This window comes from Spironucleus salmonicida, chromosome 2, assembly GCF_000497125.1.
Source record: "Spironucleus salmonicida strain ATCC 50377 chromosome 2, whole genome shotgun sequence".
Lineage (NCBI taxonomy): Eukaryota > Fornicata > Diplomonadida > Hexamitidae > Spironucleus > Spironucleus salmonicida.
The window spans coordinates 357,566-375,270 of record NC_090597.1 but is presented as its reverse complement, the minus strand read 5'-3'; the positions used below and the strand labels follow the sequence as shown (position 1 = coordinate 375,270).

The window sequence follows — 17,705 nt, the reverse complement described above, 5'->3', positions numbered from 1 at the left end:
TTTTTTGAGCCAGCAGACACGAGCAGCGCCTAATTTTATCATCATTATATCACGTAAAACAGTTAAACTCATTTTAGCATATTCAATAGTTATTTCATTTCCAGCATCATAGTCAATTACAGCACAAAATATTCAATCTTTTCCTTAGTCAAAATTTTCAGGCAGAAAGGTCTCCTGGGCTGATTAACATTTTACTATTTTATTATCACTTGAATGCATTTATAATTCTGCTTAAGTTTTACACGCCTTGTAGGAATAGTTACATTTGACGCATTGATTTTTGATCGCGACATATCAAATTTTGCATTAATAGCACTCGCTATTTATGTTAATTCAGTAAGAACATGCACAAGAGCCAATTAAAGCGATACTTATTTTTTGCATTTTCCGCAGTTTGATAAATATAGTAACACCTGTAATGCTGGATCTTCCAGAATTAATTATATATTTAGATACTATATTCTTCTTTAGCATTATTGGAATTAGTGTTATTGGATGGTGAAATCTCGTAGGTTTATTTTCAGGATTTTGCTGCGCATGAGCACTAAATTTCGCGTGTGAAGTCACTGGTTCTGAAAATTGAGATACTTACAGTATGGTTATCCTGCATCCATGCAGTTACCTTGCATTATTTATTATTCTATTTTAGTCGTAATAGGAAATGGGAGCATTTAGCAATTTCTGGATTCAAGTTTTGGAACCAGTATTGTTAATGAGTTGCTTAGATGCACTAAGTAAACTGATGGAAATTTAAGAATTTCATAGGAGGAGGGCTATGAATAATCATAAATTTACGGGTAAGAGGACTTCGAAGTTGTAGGTTTTAAGGGTTATTCGGTAGAGCCAAGAAAACTCAGGCTGCTAGGTATAGCAGAGGTATGTTGCTGAAGTGGAATAATAGAATATGGACATTTTAAAATAGTCAAGAGTCTTGCCAGGGTGCTGGCAGGATGGAAGTGGGTTTGCACTCTATGTGATTGTGCTTTCCATGCACGGGATGGTTTAATGCATTATGCTCAATATAAGAATACAATTTTATTAACTTTCATGGTAATGTTCACTTGTTACTAGGCATGATATTAAAGGTATTCCATTCTAAAATATGATATAAGTTAATATTTAGAGATACTTCATGCAAATGATAATTTAATATTAACTATATATTATATTAAAATAACCTATTTGTTAGTTTAGAAGAGAATGAAATCTACCTAATAGCATAGCTACCTAAAAGGAATAATATCCATTAAGGAGTGAATGTCAATAATGAAATTTCATGGCATTTAAAATAATTCAACAGTATAGAAATAATACATATTGCTTAATGGTATTTGCAGTCTCAATATCGTTTTATTAAAGCTTCGTAAACCATTTCTAGCTGAGTTTTGTAAGTTTTAGTTAGAAAGTATCTTTAGTTCGCTAATAACTAATAATCTTAAATTCAGTATATATCTAGAATAATTTAAATAATGGAACAATGATAGAATTGATTTCTGAAAAATCAAATATTAAATTTCAAATATTAATATTATGATAATAATAGAATAGAAATCAATAAAAAAGCTGGCGTACCGAATTTCCTCAAAAAGTATACTTTTCTTTCAATTTTATTTCACTCTTACATAACCTCTCCCTAACCTACATTTTTAAGCTAAGTTTTAGATTTTTTGATATACCAAAACACACCTCCACCGATACCTCCGATTATAACTATAATAGCAATAACTATTCCAGCAACTGCACCTCCAGATAAACTGCTATTTAAGTCTTCTTATACACCACCAATGCAGAACTCGCCTATCATTTCTGCGCCTTATACACAATCCGAACAATCACCATTTACCAGCTTATAACCTTTCAAGCAGGTTTCACACTAGGTATTATCAGAATTACATGTAAAGCAATTTGATTTTCCGGCACATTTACACCCTGTAATTTGAGTTTTTGCTCCACAAGATTTTTGAGATCCATCCTCGCATGCAAACCCAGGAGGTAGATTAGCATCACACTCACGATAACAAGTTTACTGAATAGTAGGTATATGCGAATTGGCGCAATACAGACATTTCTTACCATCTGACTGGCAGGAACTGCACGTGCGGTCGCAATCCTAGCAGCCGGCTTCCGTCATAAATTAGTATTATTGGCACTCTGAACAATCGCCAAGATCCGTTAGATGGTACCCGTCCAAGCAGGTTCCGCATTCTGATGAGTCTGAAGAGTCGCAGACAGCACAATTGAGGACCGTACCGCACTAGCATTTTTCTGTTGTATTTCCAGTACAAGAAGTGCATGCAGTTTCTTCTTCAGGGACATGAGCAGGACAGAAGAATCCATTGCTACACGTGGTCTTGTCGGTAGAAGTACATTTGTTACTCATTTTAATATAAATGGAATAGTTAGCATTATATGTATAATGCGTATGCATAGGGAATATGAGTTGCTGTTTCTTTCTATTTTTACATTATAACTAATTATATGTTTATATAAATATATTTTAGTTAAAAATTTAGATATTAACACAAACCTAGTTTACTTATAATATTCCTAACAATGGGCACAAAAAACAAATTTTATGTTTTTTCTCTTTGTTATTAATAAACGATGTCTGATGTTAGATTCGGGTAACACCTTTAACAGTTTTGCAAATCCACATTTCCTAATATGGTAATAACCATATATAATCAGCATCTTTCAATTTTATAAAACTAGTACTAATATAATATATTTTAACTATATTAGAATACAAACAAAAATGGATAGATCACGATGCATAATGTAACTAGTATTAGATTTACCACCATTTGCACAGAATCTATGATTCTGCACCTATAGTATCAAACCTATAATTTAGCATATTAACAGTACTTGCTCCCAAAGTATCACTACCATACCAACAATATTTCACGAGATTTCAATATCATCTATTCATGAAACTGGATAAATTGCAATTGAAGTTTTTATTCTTTTACGTTATTAATACGTTATGCTGAAGCATATATTACGCTACAACTAAAATTTTGGGATTCAAAATTTTTAAACTATGCTGACTCTATTTATTGTATTATGCAAAATAATTAGATCTATAAGGTTTCAAAGAGGGTATTACTTAAAAAGTTACTATTATAAACAAGTAGTTTGAAAGTTTCACATTGCAATGACTTACATATAGAAATATTTTCACTTCTTGGCCTTCTTGATAAAGTAATACGCCAGACCACCGCCGACAGCCCCTACCACCACCAGCACAGCAATCACAATTCCAGTCACCGCGCCGCCTGAGAGGTTGCCAGATTCCTTTCCAGTTGCAAAGCAGAAGTCCCCAGTTTTAGCATAACCATCTTCGCAAGTCTCACATTTATCAGACTCAAATTTATATCCAGACAGACAGGAGGCGCATTTTGTGTTGTCAGTTGCACAGGTTAAGCAGTTCTTCGCATCTGCACACTTGCACTCAGTTATCTAAATTTCGCCTCCGCAGGCTGTAGCAGCAGTGCTAACACAGGCTTATCCTTCTGATAAAGTTGGGCTGCACTCAGCCTGACAGGTTTAGTTGATCGTCATTTGATGTTTAGCGGAACACATATCGCTCTAACCAATGCCTTATGAGCATCTAGCACAGTTATCACCACATTTCTTGCACACCACTCAGACTATCAAATACCTATTCTCACAGGCATCGCATCTACCATACTTATCATTTTTATATCAAATAACGCAGTTTCCGCAAATTTAGTTATTGCTACTATCGCTATTACCACAATTGACTACTGCACCGCATCAGCATTCTTCAGTCGAATTTCCATCGCAGGCAGTGCATTTACCATCTTTAAAAAGTGTCCATTTCAGCATATTTAGCGTACTGGTTTGTCTCCAGCGCAGTTGTTATAATTTGCGTTACAGGTCGTAACGGTGGGCAAAATTCCTGATTTGTACTCGCCGCATTCGGTGGTAGAGGTAGAAAATTTGGTGTATTTAGCGTCACATTTCTTGCAAGCTACACATTAGATGCTAAATCCAGATTTACATATTTTTATATATTTTTATATATTATAGATATTATAGATATTTTACATTTTTTTACAGTTTTCATCATTTCCATCGCAGTTATATCAGTTAGTAACTGTACATTTGGTGCAGGAAGTATCTATAAGACCGTATCCATTAGAGCAGCTCGTACAGTTGAATATTTGCTATGGGAACGTAGCGCGATTGATTGAGCAGTTATCGCAGAATCCACTATTGCAAGACTGGTTGCTGGGGAGTTGGAATTAGCTCTATAGGGTGCAAGGCAAACAGCCCGAATTTGTAGGTACCCTGCCCTGCAACTTTTGTAGATTGATGCGTCAATTTCGCAGGTGAGACATTCTGGGTCGCATTTTGAGCACGTGTCACTGGCCGTATGGAACATTCCAGGACGGCAAGTTTTGCAGATTGCGTTGTCAAGAGTAGTTCCCGAGCACGTGAGACATTCAGGCATGCAGGGCAGGCAATTAGTAAGCTTATTAGTTGAATCTTGGTAGAAACTGTTCCCTGTGCAATCATTAGCAGGGCTAGAACAGATGCTTGGCATTCTAAGTTTTATAGGTTTCGCTATAATACTTATATATTACTATATATAGTATTATTAATATTTTTTCAATTAACTTAATATATATGATATATCTAAAGTTTCAATAACTAAAATTTTGATTAAATTAACCATTCACAGAAGGTAAGTGGGTTAATGGGAACTGGGAATCGTAGGGAGAATTTATTGAAATCAATCCAATTATTAAAGAAGAGGAAGAGATAGAAAACGAGAATGAGAATGAAGAGGACATTGAAAAATCTATTGAGGATGAAATGGCTGAAGACTAATAAAAGTTAGATTAGAAGAAAGAGGGTTAAGAAGGCGAAGAAGAAAAAGAGCCAGAGGAGGAAGGTGCTGAAAAGCCTGATCCAAGAGAGAAGACATTAAGGTCCTTATTGCCACCTAAAAGAGTCAGAAAAACGATTAAATATTAAATCGGTAAAATTGAAGATATGAAGAGTATTAAGTTAAGATGGGTACCTATGGAACTTCCTAGGCATGTAGGTGTTCAGTGAGCTGATAAATTAATATATTGAGCCATGTTACGACTATTGAAGAATGTTTAGATTACTTGTCTTTGAATAATTTGATGTAGGGATAAAAAAGTTAATTTTATATTAATAGATTAAATATTTGTGAATTATCATCTCATTCGTAAATATGGCATAAGTCTCTGTAATATAAACTATTCATCTGTAACATATTCACCATGAAATAGTGCTGTAGTTTCAAAAATAACCCTATCTTATTCAACCATAGATTTTAGCCCAAATGTATCATTTTTGTATATATCCCGTTCATAATACAGTTCTGCTTCTGAGTCAGAATTAACTTTCCATACCCCAAAAATGCACTTTACCATGGTGAAATAGTTTCATCAGTTTCTCCTCCAAATAAAATAATTTTATCTACTGACATAAAATTTATTTTCCTTTACTGATTATATCCTCATTAATTATCTATAAATGGCAAAGATCTAGCATTTTTAGTGAATGCTTTTAATTTATACGGATTTCTCCAATATTGAGAAGGTGCGATATTAGCCTAAATAATCCTAGAATACTCTAACAAAAAGATCAATTTCTAGACAAGCCTAGGTAATTATTTTCCCCAACACTTAGATTAAACCCCACAGAAAAACCCGCCCTATGGACCCGAGAGAGAAATAAATCTAACCATTGGAGCCATTTCATGATTAAATTCTTCTAACAAAGCTCTCATTAAATATGCACCTTAACTATGTCCAACACCAATATATCCATGCGTAGTAATTTTATGTTAATTGATACATTATACTAGAAGCTTTATTTGGTGTGATATATCCATAAACATGGAATCCCATTTACCATTTCCAATTTCACAGTTTACTACAATTGTGTCGGGAATTTCCTTTTTAATCATCTTCCTCATATAATCAAGGTAATTTCAGATTAGGAATAACCATGAACCAAGACAATACGATATTGAGCAAGTAAGATTCCAAACATTCTAAAAATGAAATCAATTTTAATTAGAATCTTAAATTAGTAAATTATGGATTATCTTAATATACTAGTATGATTACAAATAAACTTATATATAATATTTCCGGATTAAATATTTAAGAATATGTTGTTAATAATTATGAAAAATAAATATAATTCATTTTTGCTTACTATTACTTAAACTTAATTAGTGTAACGATAACATTAGTATATATTATATGTTTTTTTAATAAATTTAATATTGAATATTAAACTTAAGATGTCGTTACAATTCTACAAAATTTATATTTTGGTTTAATTTAATTATAATATAATAGGCACTTAAATACCAGTCATATGGGATTTGTGTAATATTTAACTTATTAGGATATAATTTTCTACGATAGTATATATTCAAAGATTTTAGTCCTTTGGCTTTCCCCTTCTATACTAAAAAAAGTATATTATCTTTGAAGTCTACAAAACTGATACAAACTCTAATTTTTTTATATCTAATTTTAGTTAATAAAATTAAATTTTAGAAAAATAAGTATATAACTATTTCCAAATAGGTTTATTTAACTTTAAATGTAGTATTAAACTTAAAATATTAATTTAATTACTTATGTAAAAATAAGTTTGTAATGACATTGAGTACTTTATAAGACATAATTAAACAAATTCAAATAATTAAATATTTATATTTCTAAATAAGCTACAAATATATTTAATACTAATTTTATAATTAATGTAATCTTGCCAGAGAATAGCACTTAATTACATTAGAAACATTGAATTATAACATAGCTGCTATCTTAACCGAATAGTTTTAAACCAATCTATAAGAATCATATATAGTCATTACATATATAGTTTTATAATATTATTACAAAATTTACCTGTATTCTGGAGTTAACGGCTGAAAAGAAATACAAAATGTGAGATTTTGTACTTTTGATGCTTTGATTTACTCTAATTATTCCCATTAGTAACTTTGATAAAATGAATAATTATTAGTAATTTATATTTAAGTATAAATCAAGTGAAATAATTATCATTTAAGTTATATAAATAGAACTAAAATTGACTTATGCATAATCATTAAATTTATACTAAATTAATAATATTTAATGTTAAACTATTATTAACAAATAGCTGAAGATTAATTTTATATAATTATTAGTCTTACAATAAAATGTCTAACTTTAACTAAGGGTATACTCTATAGTTACCAATCATATATATATATATATATATATTTGTGATGATAATTTTATTTTAAAGAGAGTTTACTAATGTAGCACTAATAATTCTGTAATATTTCTATAGTTTGTTTTAGACTATCATAAAAATAGAGAGATCTGTATGTATAAGTTTAAGTCTATTCAGATCATAGTTATAAGTTTTGTATTTTTTTTAGTCTTGAACTTCGATAAATACTATTGCAATAAAATCTTAACCAAAAGTATTTATTAATATTATAAATATAAAAATATTGTCATATTAAGTTTATACTATTTATATTAAATTAAAATATTTCAATATTTTTAATGTAGTATGAGATAATTTTAGTAAAATGTAGTATTTTATATGAAGTAATAAAATGAAACTAATTTTTTGTCTATTTACTACACTATATAAATAATTATGAGTATATCTTAAAAAGAATTCGTCATTAACAAGGATATTTACCTTCGCTTAAGTCACAATATGCTCTAAAAACTAAATTAATTTCAAACATAAATGGATTTATATTCCCCTAAACGTGCTAAGTTCTTATTGATTATTAAATTTAAAGATCAGTTGGTGGAAACATTATATCCCATTCAATCATATCATCAATTGTAGAAAAAGTTTTCTATAAAGTATGAAATTCTTTAGGATACATTACATAAAAATAAGCAACCGCTCTAGCAGTGTCACCTTTTTAAATATCTCTAGGTTCGAATGTATGATTATAGCTTAAAATCGACCAATTTTAAACATCTACTGGTTTATTAAATTCAATTGCATAATTATTTCCATAATATGATTTAGCTTCTGAAGATTTTACATATTAGAATGGGTAGTTTGACCTTGCATTATTAGATTTTTTCCATACGGTCCTAAGGTGATAAAGATCTGATTTCATGGGTTATTTTTAATCAAACAATGATTATGGAACAATATGTTCACAGTTTAAATCTTCTTGATTATTACATTATGTATCCATTGACTCATATTCACATTCCATTCTTAATCCTGTATAGCAGTCATGCACAGCGTTATCCTATGGATCATTCGCGATGTATCCGTAGAGTTCTTCGCGACTACGAATATAACTAAGTTTTTAATAACCTTCCTGAACCACACTATATAGGTTCTTTCTGAGCGTTTTACCATCTTATCCTGAAAAATATTCTTGAAGGAGCAATATCAACATTCTAAAAGTATCTAAATTATTAATTGGTGAAATTAAGCTATTATATTTAAGGTAAGGTCAAAGAAGTTTTCTATATTAAAATTACTAAAAATAACAAATTATAGCTATAAATTTTGCGGTGATTTAATTACGTATTGTTGATGGAACACATTGTATATTCTATTATGCCTCAGCTGAATAAGTCGCGTTACATAGTAGTTCCCGGATAATTTATATATTTTACAAAACATAAAGTTATAATTCGTCCACATAAATTATATCTTTTATAAATTTTATCTGTGAAATTCTATCTATTTAACAATTATTACATATTAATAATGATATGTTTTTATTGTTTTATTACTAAATTATACAATAATAACATTTTTAACTGATAATACAGAACACTTTAACAATTAATTAAACAATATCTATATATGGGATTTTTATCTATTAATAAAATAATAAATTTTATTAGATATTATAATAATATTTTTATTTATTGTATTAAAAATAAAGTTCGATATTTTGTTTGTTTGGAATTATGAATTTTATTGTTATAGTAAAGTAAAGTAAATAGAATAATAATAAGATAGTTAAATAGATAAAAATATCACTAACTACCAAGTATCTTGATTAATTCATTGATTAAGTGACGTTTCGTTCTTTTCTGGTTATATTCTTCTTATACTATGAAATCCTTAATATTATCACATTTATTTGGTTTATTATCTAGTTTTCTTTAGATATAATAATATTTAAGCTTTATTTAGTTAACTGATAAAAATGGGAAATACATCTATTGAATATTGAACCATTATTTACCACAGTTCTTAACAGCATTCCACAAAACAGTTTTATCATTTTCTGACCATTGATGGTTGAGCATTATACAATTGGTGTCTCATTCTAATTATTAATGATTACTTATAATAATAAATATTTCAAACTTTTTTTTTGTTTATATGCACATTATATTTATTGCTACATTTTATAATTTTACTATTAAGAAATATAATTTTTAAATAAATTATGACTTATTTATCTAAGTTTATACTTTTTAGACTTATAGAAAAATTATAGATACAAATGGACTTAAGATAGAAAGGGTTTAACACTACTCATATTCAATATAATAACAATTATAATGAATTTATCAACAATTATTATAATTAATTGTTATATTTTTCTATAATACTTACTTATTAAGCTCATTTTGAAACACCGGTTTCAAATAATTTTACGAACCTAGTATTATACCAATATTAATATTCAGTAAAAATTATTTTATTAAATATTTATTTAGTTTATTTTCTAATAATAATAATACACAAAATCCAAAATAATATAATTTGATATTTATGATAAACAAACTATTTATTGTATAACTAAAAAGTATATTTGATATATATTAATATGATAATAAGTATTATGTTTTAGTTTTATCCGGATACTTAGTATTAAAATTTTTATATTTATATAGTATAAGAATAAGGATTCAATAATTACTAAATTACAGAAGTGAGCAAAATGATCTAAAAATCAGAATCTAAACTTTGGCAATTAGAAAACTTTAACCAACACTTGAATAAATAACAATTATAATATGAGTTAAGACGATTTATTTGTAAAAATCAGATTCTTTATTTATTATTAGTTTAATAATTTATCACATAATATAGTTTTGTATAGTCATACAGATAAAGCTTTAATTTTTCATACTGATCTTAAACTTTTTCTAACCATTTATAAAAGTCCACACATAGTCAGACCCATCCAGGGTTGTAAGAAGACACTCAACCACATATGGATACTAGTTTAATTCTGTACAATATAATTATATGGGATATTATAAACTAGTAGTTATTGTACATTAATTTCTAATAATATACATGTGAGGATATTTAATAAATAAAAGATGAGTTTACTAAAACGGCAATAATTTTTTTAATACTCATATAGGATATTATAGATAATCTGGTTGATTAACTCGATCTGAAAATTTAAGTTAGCACACATCTAGTTACTTATTTGAAACTAAGCATATTTGATCAGATTTATATATACTTGTGTTATGTATATACAATAATAATCTTAGTATTCATAAAATATTTTTAATATACAGAGAAAATTTGCATGAAATGAATATTATACATCTTCATAAATATAATGCAGGACAGCATTAAAAAATAATATATAATAATATCATTCAACTGCAATTAACTATAATATATCTTATTATTCATCTTATATAATTCCGATCACCACCACTTTGATTTCACAAAACAGGCATAATATTTGATACCCTAAAGTACCTTAAACTTAAACAAAACCATTTTCTTTAATATGATCTCTCTACTGATCAGTATACAATTCTCCATGCAATTTGACTTTGCATTAATTTGAATCGCTTGAAGTATTTTTTTATTTTTTAAATAGTTACGAAATCATATTAAACTGGACCTCGATGGTCTATCTGAATAAAAACTTGTTATCTGTATTTATTTTATTGCTTTTAATAAGATTTATTAATAAATAAGCATAGTCTGACCCCCATCCTTTTATATCTGCGATTATTTATCCATTTGCATGCACCAAGTGACTTACACACTAATTCTCGTTTGCTAAATGAAGGACTTTATCTTTAATATTATAAATAACACTTTTTGTAACTTATATTTCTTTGAGTAAGCTATTATAACAGGTAAAAATGGGTGGTATCTAACTTAGATACTCAACCTAAATCTTGTTATTCAAATATCTTTGCCTGTCAATAAATTCATATATATCTTCATCTGCCAATTTATCTTAGTATACGATATCTAGCTTCAATAATCGCATGTTTATTTAATTAGACTTTTATAGCGTTAGCGGTAAATGTTCAAAATTGTGTATTTATTAATTTAGTATTGTCATAGTCATTTAGTCCATGTTTTGCTTCTATTGCGCAACAACCATAAAATTAAAATCTTATCTTTATTAATATACCGACACAAGCTCTAAATTAAGAAAGTCAAGAAGAAGCAATAATTCTACTTTATTTTTGAATACTATTAGCACATTTGTATTCTACCATTTGATAAATTCAATCAACTTCTCCAATTTTTATACATTTGACTTAACTACAATGAGATCCAGATCAAATATCAGATCTATTGTTACTGTTTACAATGGTAACTTAAATTTTGAAATTCCAGACTGAAATAAATTCTAACAGTATTGAGAGTTGCATATAACAGCAAAATTCTGTAAAGTCATTCTATCTGGTAGTAGCGATATGTTAATTTATCTTAGGTTAACAAGTAATGTGTCTATATCATCTATATTAGTTATGATCTATATATACTGTGTATCCATATGCATTATTAATTTAAATAACCTGAAGCCTTGCTGCAATAATTCTAATTTTTTTATATATTTATTATCTAATTACTACACTTAATATACATATGAGTCTATCTAATTTTCAGCAATATTGTTTTGCAATTTTCTGCATATTTCTCTCTCTGCTGTTTACTATATATCAACATCCCTGATTAATACTTATCCCATATGAATCAATGTAAATGGTTCGCACTAGTCTAATTCTATTTGGACAGCATTTTTGAGTCCAAACGGTGTTATCCTTTACTGCAAAACTTCCTTGATATGGTTATCACAATATACTGGGAGAACCTAACAGCCGTACAGCCACTCGAGTCCGATATCCTCGTATCCATGAAAAGTTAGAATAAAATCGAATATTACTTCGCTTTATTCTGTTATCTTGTTTAAAAGTCTGCTCCTTTCAAAATAAATTACGACAATCAGCCTACTATCGATAATTTTCTATTCCTATAATATTTTAAAATCTTCAATGGCAGACTCAATCGAGTCTTTCAATATATGGTTCCAAACTTCAGCCGATGGAAATATTCTCACATCATTGTTGAAGTTCTAGATTGCAAAATCTATAGTTTGTGGCATGAGCATCATCTCGTGCTTTCCTGGTATTCTATATATTTATTCAAGTAATTTTTAAGTATTTATATCCTCAATATTGCCTTCACATAAAAATTGTATGTTACTACTGCCAGTCTGCCCGTGGAGTATAATTAATTAAATATTCTTAATAGCAGTGACTGGTTACTACGTTAAAATCATCATGAACAATAATATGTTTAGATAACTCAGTAGAAATCTCCGCTTGAACAATTTGGAAAGACTCGAGAACTCTCTTTATCCATCTAACTATGTTAGCTCCGTTCTGGAATATAATTAGATGAATTATTGCATCAGTTAGAACATCAGCACACTCATCACCTCTCGATTTAATGTTGTGGATGCTCTACTACTCAAATTATATTTTCCTTCCATGGATATCAATTTAATAGAGTTTTAATAATTGATAATTTAAAAATAATCTGATTAGCTTTGTTCTTTGCCTATTTGAATATTGTCAAACGTTTAAGTAAGACTGCTAAACTAATATACTTAATTTTCAATATTATTGACCATAATTGTGTGCTTTTCTATTGCATTAAAATTGTAAACATATGTGTAGTTCTTTTAATATATATACCATAGTTAAGTGCATATGTATGGACATATTAACTATATTGTAGAAGATTTCTCTCCTATCATAGAATTGGCTAACTCTATCAGAATTGATGAGAGATCTAAGGCTTTTTGCAACTTTTCAGGAATCTCATTAAGCAAAGGTACCATTTCTTTATTATTAACTAGCATGCTACTTCTATTATACTGGGAACTGTGTAAACGCGATGGATGAGGCTATATATATCCTAAAATATTTGTAGCGTAATGTTTTGGAGAATAAGAAGTATTGTTAACTAAACTAAACTTATCAAATGAGGATTCATCTATTATGGCAATATCTGTACCTACCATTATAACAGACATTATATAGTCGCTATAGTTCTTATATATTTTGGTATGCTTGGTATATAATCGAGTTTATAATTATGCATTATTTATATAAATTATTTATTACATTTTTTTTGCTTATTCGTTAAGGGGAATTTCTGAGTTAAAATATTGAATAATTTTGTCATTAATAGATTGTGTCCAAAATTTAGTAGATACTTATACAATATCTCTACAACCATTTTCATAAGGATTATTACTATTTATATTTATTGCTTTGAAGCCAATCATCTGAAATGTCTTCCAGAATAGTGTCTCAACCGTTCTAGGGTTGAATAAAGACATTATGAACTTAAAAAAATAATATTCAAATTCTTCTTAGTAATTTTTTCTATTTATATATATTTTTGGCAAATCATAGAAAAAACTGTATTTAAATTATATTCTATCTTGGATATTCAAAATTTGAGGTGAATATAGTATTAGCTCATCGATAATATCATAATGATGTTTTTGAAGACGTAAGTACCATATTGCCATTAGAGTATACTCGGTTTTTGTTAAATTATATTTGAGTACATTAAAATAATCAATTATGATATTTAAATTATTATTAATCGCGCAATATCTACTTTACTCTTTCGAATTAATACTTTCAATAATATTTTCTAATAGTTAATATACATCTATATTCTGGTTCAAATATTTAGCAGTTTATCCAAGCTCTACTATTTAAGACTTTACTTTTTGCAGTAAGTATGTGTTCAGAAGCTAAAATATCACCTAGTAAGTTATTTAAAACAACATAAAACCATGATTAGCATAGACATCATTATAATGCTTATTTTATATATCTTACAATATATTTTATATTGTAAAATAACACTGCTAACCTAGATCCTCTAGTTTTTTCTAGTATTAGAAAAATATCATTTAGCATAGTTTTATACACTGGCTATAATTTTATTTCTAAGAGTCTAAGCATTCATCTACCAATATGATAGGACGTTTCTTATAACTCTATCCAGTATCGTAAAGTAGTACCTAATAATCTGTTATACCACTTGTATCAATATCACCCTCATAAATAAAGAAAGAATACTTTTTTAATAAATCAAAATAGATCTCAATTGAAAAACCATATTTTAAATTCCTGATGGCATCTAGTCCAGTGACTCCATTTACTTTTTTAAAGTTATTTTGCATATTGTCTATGAAAATATTCATCTTACAGTTAAGGTAGTCTATATAGTTTAAGCTTTCTAATTAAAAGCTATGAAAGTCACAAATATCATTTAGGATAGTTAAATTAAAATTTTTCAAGTCTTGCAAAGCGAAGGTATTTTAGTACACCTTTTCCAGCTTTTCATGAAAAGAACCTGTTTTATAGTAATATAAAGGCTGGTTCTTTGAACCATTCTTATTAAGCAATATAGGAACATCTCCAATTAAAAGGTTAAAAAAATATTGAGTATATAATGCCACACTCTTTCCAGACTTGGAACTTTAGATTATCACAGCATTATTTAATCTATATGAATATCTACTTTAAGTTTTCGATAATATTGCAAAGTACTCTGCTTTAAATATGTATGAAATCTGGCAAAGCTATTGGAACATCACCAGACAGATACCAGTATCAATAAAATGGAGTGGTATCTAAAATAGATTAATGCTGTGAAAGCTCTTCAACTTTTTCTACTAATCATTGTTTTCAAATGTATCTCCGTTATAAATCCTATTTGAGTATTTGAATATTTTGAGAAGCAGACCAACTTGGAAATCTTCATGTTTAGTCTTATAATACTCAGTTTCTAAAGCTTTATAATATGTATTAAATAATAAAAATGCTGAATATCCAAATATTTGAGGCAATAAAAGAGGTTAATCCCCCTTTTCATGATATTTAATTGCTGCTAGTTGAATCAAAACCTAATTTTCATGAAAATTGAACTTATCTGTATTATCAGGATAAAAAATTTCTAAAGTGTCAAAATTATTATAAAAGGAAAAATACTACAGATCATAGTCTTCAATACATTATAAGAACTAAGTAATGGTAGGCATATCGTCAGTTTAAATTGAAAGCACATTAAGTCCAATCTGAGCTGCGACAAGGCCGATATTATCCCAAAAACTAGGATCCCTTGCCACAAGTATCTAACTAAACTACGAGACCTAAAAGCTTATATTCTGAGCAATTTTACCTAGTTTCTTATAGAGTAAAATAATCTAGAATGCGCATAGCTGCTGATGGCAGTAAATATCTGTTCTGAGTATATACCTGCAACTTATGTTTAACTGCCTGGACTATATGATTTCGCTGCCTTGTATGGTAAAAGTGAGTATCTCTTAGTTATTGTCATTGACTTTGATTTTTGCATTACAAATCTAGTATTAACGCACTTTGAAACTTATTCTCAGAGGTACTGGCATTATGACTGAAAACTTTGCAATTAAATATGGTTAATAATAAGTACTGGTAAGATCAGCTATATAGCATATGAAATGTTAGTATTTTATATAATACTAAATATACTATTATTTTAAAAAACTGGATACGAAGTCCCCAGGGTAAGATTCATATAGACGAGATAACAATCTCAAATATCTTCCAGCGCAAACCAAATTATAGTAGTAATACTAATACTAATACTAATACTAATACTAATACTAATACTAATACTAATACTAATACTAATACTAATACTAATACTAATACTAATACTAATACTAATACTAATACTAATACTAATACTAATACTAATACTAATACTAATATACTAAATACTAATACTAAATACTAATACTAATACTAATACTAATACTAATACTAATACTAATACTAATACTAATACTAATACTAATACTAATACTAATACTAATACTAATACTAATACTAATACTAATACTAATACTAATACTAATACTAATACTAATACTAATACTAATACTAATACTAATACTAATACTAATACTAAATAACTAATACTAATACTAATACTAATACTAAAAAAAAATAAAAAAAAAAAAAATAAAAATACTAATACTAATACTAATACTAATACTAATACTAATACTAATACTAATACTAATACTAATACTAATACTAATACTAATACTAATACTAATACTAATACTAATACTAATACTAATACTAATACTAAATACTAATACTAATACTAATACTAATACTAATACTAATACTAATACTAAATACTAATACTAATACTAATACTAAAATACTAATACTAAATACTAATACTAATACTAATACTAAATACTAATACTAATACTAATACTAATACTAATACTAATACTAATACTAATACTAATACTAATACTAATACTAATACTAATACTAATACTAATACTAATACTAATACTAATACTAATACTAATACTAATACTAATACTAATACTAATACTAATACTAATACTAATACTAATACTAATACTAAAATACTAATACTAAATAAATACTAATACTAATACTAATACTAATACTAAAATAATATAATACTAATACTAATACTATACTAATACTAATACTAATACTAATACTAATACTAATACTAATACTAATACTAATACTAATACTAATACTAATACTAATACTAATACTAATACTAATACTAATACTAATACTAATACTAATACTAATACTAATACTATACTAATACTAATACTAATACTAATACTAATACTAATACTAATACTAATACTAATACTAATACTAATACTAATACTAATACTAATACTAATACTAATACTAATACTAATACTAATACTAATACTAATACTAATACTAATAATATAATACTAATACTAATACTAACTAATACTAATACTAATACTAATACTAATACTAATACTAATACTAATACTAAATACTAATACTAATACTAATACTAATACTAATACTAATACTAAATACTAATACTAATACTAAATAACTAATACTAATACTAAAATACTAATACTAAATACTAATACTAATACTAATACTAATACTAATACTAAATACTAATACTAATACTAATACTAATACTAATACTAATACTAATACTAATACTAATACTAATACTAATACTAATACTAATACTAATACTAATACTAATACTAATACTAATACTAATATAATACTAAATACTAATACTAATACTAATAACTAATACTAATACTAATACTAATACTAATACTAAATACTAATACTAATACTAATACTAATACTAATACTAATACTAATACTAATACTAATACTAATACTAATACTAAATACTAATACTAATACTAATACTAATACTAATACTAATACTAATACTAATACTAATACTAATACTAATACTAATACTAATACTAATACTAATACTAATACTAATACTAATACTAATACTAATAA

At 27.1% G+C, this 17,705-nt stretch overlaps 8 protein-coding genes and 2 pseudogenes across 8 annotated transcripts; 2 read left to right on the top strand and 8 right to left on the bottom strand. All coding sequences in view use genetic code 6, as the record gives it.

Annotated features, from left to right (window-relative positions):
- Nucleotides 1-68: 68 nt before the first annotated feature.
- SS50377_21430 (uncharacterized protein) lies at nt 69-539 on the bottom strand (the record flags this gene model as incomplete). Its single annotated transcript, XM_067905352.1, has 1 exon — nt 69-539. One exon carries the CDS (start codon nt 537-539, stop codon nt 69-71), a length of 471 nt encoding a protein of 156 aa, XP_067766669.1.
- Nucleotides 540-661: 122 nt separating this feature from the next.
- On the top strand, nt 662-1,204 carry SS50377_21429 (uncharacterized protein; the record flags this gene model as incomplete). The annotated part of the gene is made up of 1 exon (XM_067905351.1): nt 662-1,204. One exon carries the CDS (start codon nt 662-664, stop codon nt 1,202-1,204), a length of 543 nt encoding a protein of 180 aa, XP_067766668.1.
- Nucleotides 1,205-1,612: 408 nt separating this feature from the next.
- On the bottom strand, nt 1,613-2,380 carry SS50377_21428 (Cysteine-rich membrane protein 2; the record flags this gene model as incomplete). The annotated part of the gene is made up of 1 exon (XM_067905350.1): nt 1,613-2,380. One exon carries the CDS (start codon nt 2,378-2,380, stop codon nt 1,613-1,615), a length of 768 nt encoding a protein of 255 aa, XP_067766667.1.
- Nucleotides 2,381-3,180: 800 nt separating this feature from the next.
- On the bottom strand, nt 3,181-3,564 carry SS50377_21427 (Cysteine-rich membrane protein 1; the record flags this gene model as incomplete). The annotated part of the gene is made up of 1 exon (XM_067905349.1): nt 3,181-3,564. The coding sequence occupies one exon, from the start codon at nt 3,562-3,564 to the stop codon at nt 3,181-3,183; it is 384 nt and encodes a 127-aa protein (XP_067766666.1).
- Nucleotides 3,565-3,790: 226 nt separating this feature from the next.
- On the bottom strand, nt 3,791-4,573 carry SS50377_21426 (uncharacterized protein; the record flags this gene model as incomplete). Its single annotated transcript, XM_067905348.1, has 1 exon — nt 3,791-4,573. The coding sequence occupies one exon, from the start codon at nt 4,571-4,573 to the stop codon at nt 3,791-3,793; it is 783 nt and encodes a 260-aa protein (XP_067766665.1).
- A 113-nt stretch (nt 4,574-4,686) lies between these two features.
- Nucleotides 4,687-5,088, top strand: SS50377_21425 (MORN repeat-containing protein; annotated as a pseudogene).
- A 128-nt stretch (nt 5,089-5,216) lies between these two features.
- Nucleotides 5,217-5,983, bottom strand: SS50377_21424 (Palmitoyl-protein thioesterase; annotated as a pseudogene).
- Nucleotides 5,984-7,708: 1,725 nt separating this feature from the next.
- On the bottom strand, nt 7,709-8,458 carry SS50377_21423 (Endonuclease I; the record flags this gene model as incomplete). Its single annotated transcript, XM_067905347.1, has 1 exon — nt 7,709-8,458. The coding sequence occupies one exon, from the start codon at nt 8,456-8,458 to the stop codon at nt 7,709-7,711; it is 750 nt and encodes a 249-aa protein (XP_067766664.1).
- A 592-nt stretch (nt 8,459-9,050) lies between these two features.
- Nucleotides 9,051-9,326, bottom strand: SS50377_21422 (uncharacterized protein; the record flags this gene model as incomplete). The annotated part of the gene is made up of 1 exon (XM_067905346.1): nt 9,051-9,326. The coding sequence occupies one exon, from the start codon at nt 9,324-9,326 to the stop codon at nt 9,051-9,053; it is 276 nt and encodes a 91-aa protein (XP_067766663.1).
- A 1,316-nt stretch (nt 9,327-10,642) lies between these two features.
- SS50377_21421 (uncharacterized protein) lies at nt 10,643-15,739 on the bottom strand (the record flags this gene model as incomplete). The annotated part of the gene is made up of 1 exon (XM_067905345.1): nt 10,643-15,739. The coding sequence occupies one exon, from the start codon at nt 15,737-15,739 to the stop codon at nt 10,643-10,645; it is 5,097 nt and encodes a 1,698-aa protein (XP_067766662.1).
- Between the last annotated feature and the right edge of the window lie 1,966 nt (nt 15,740-17,705).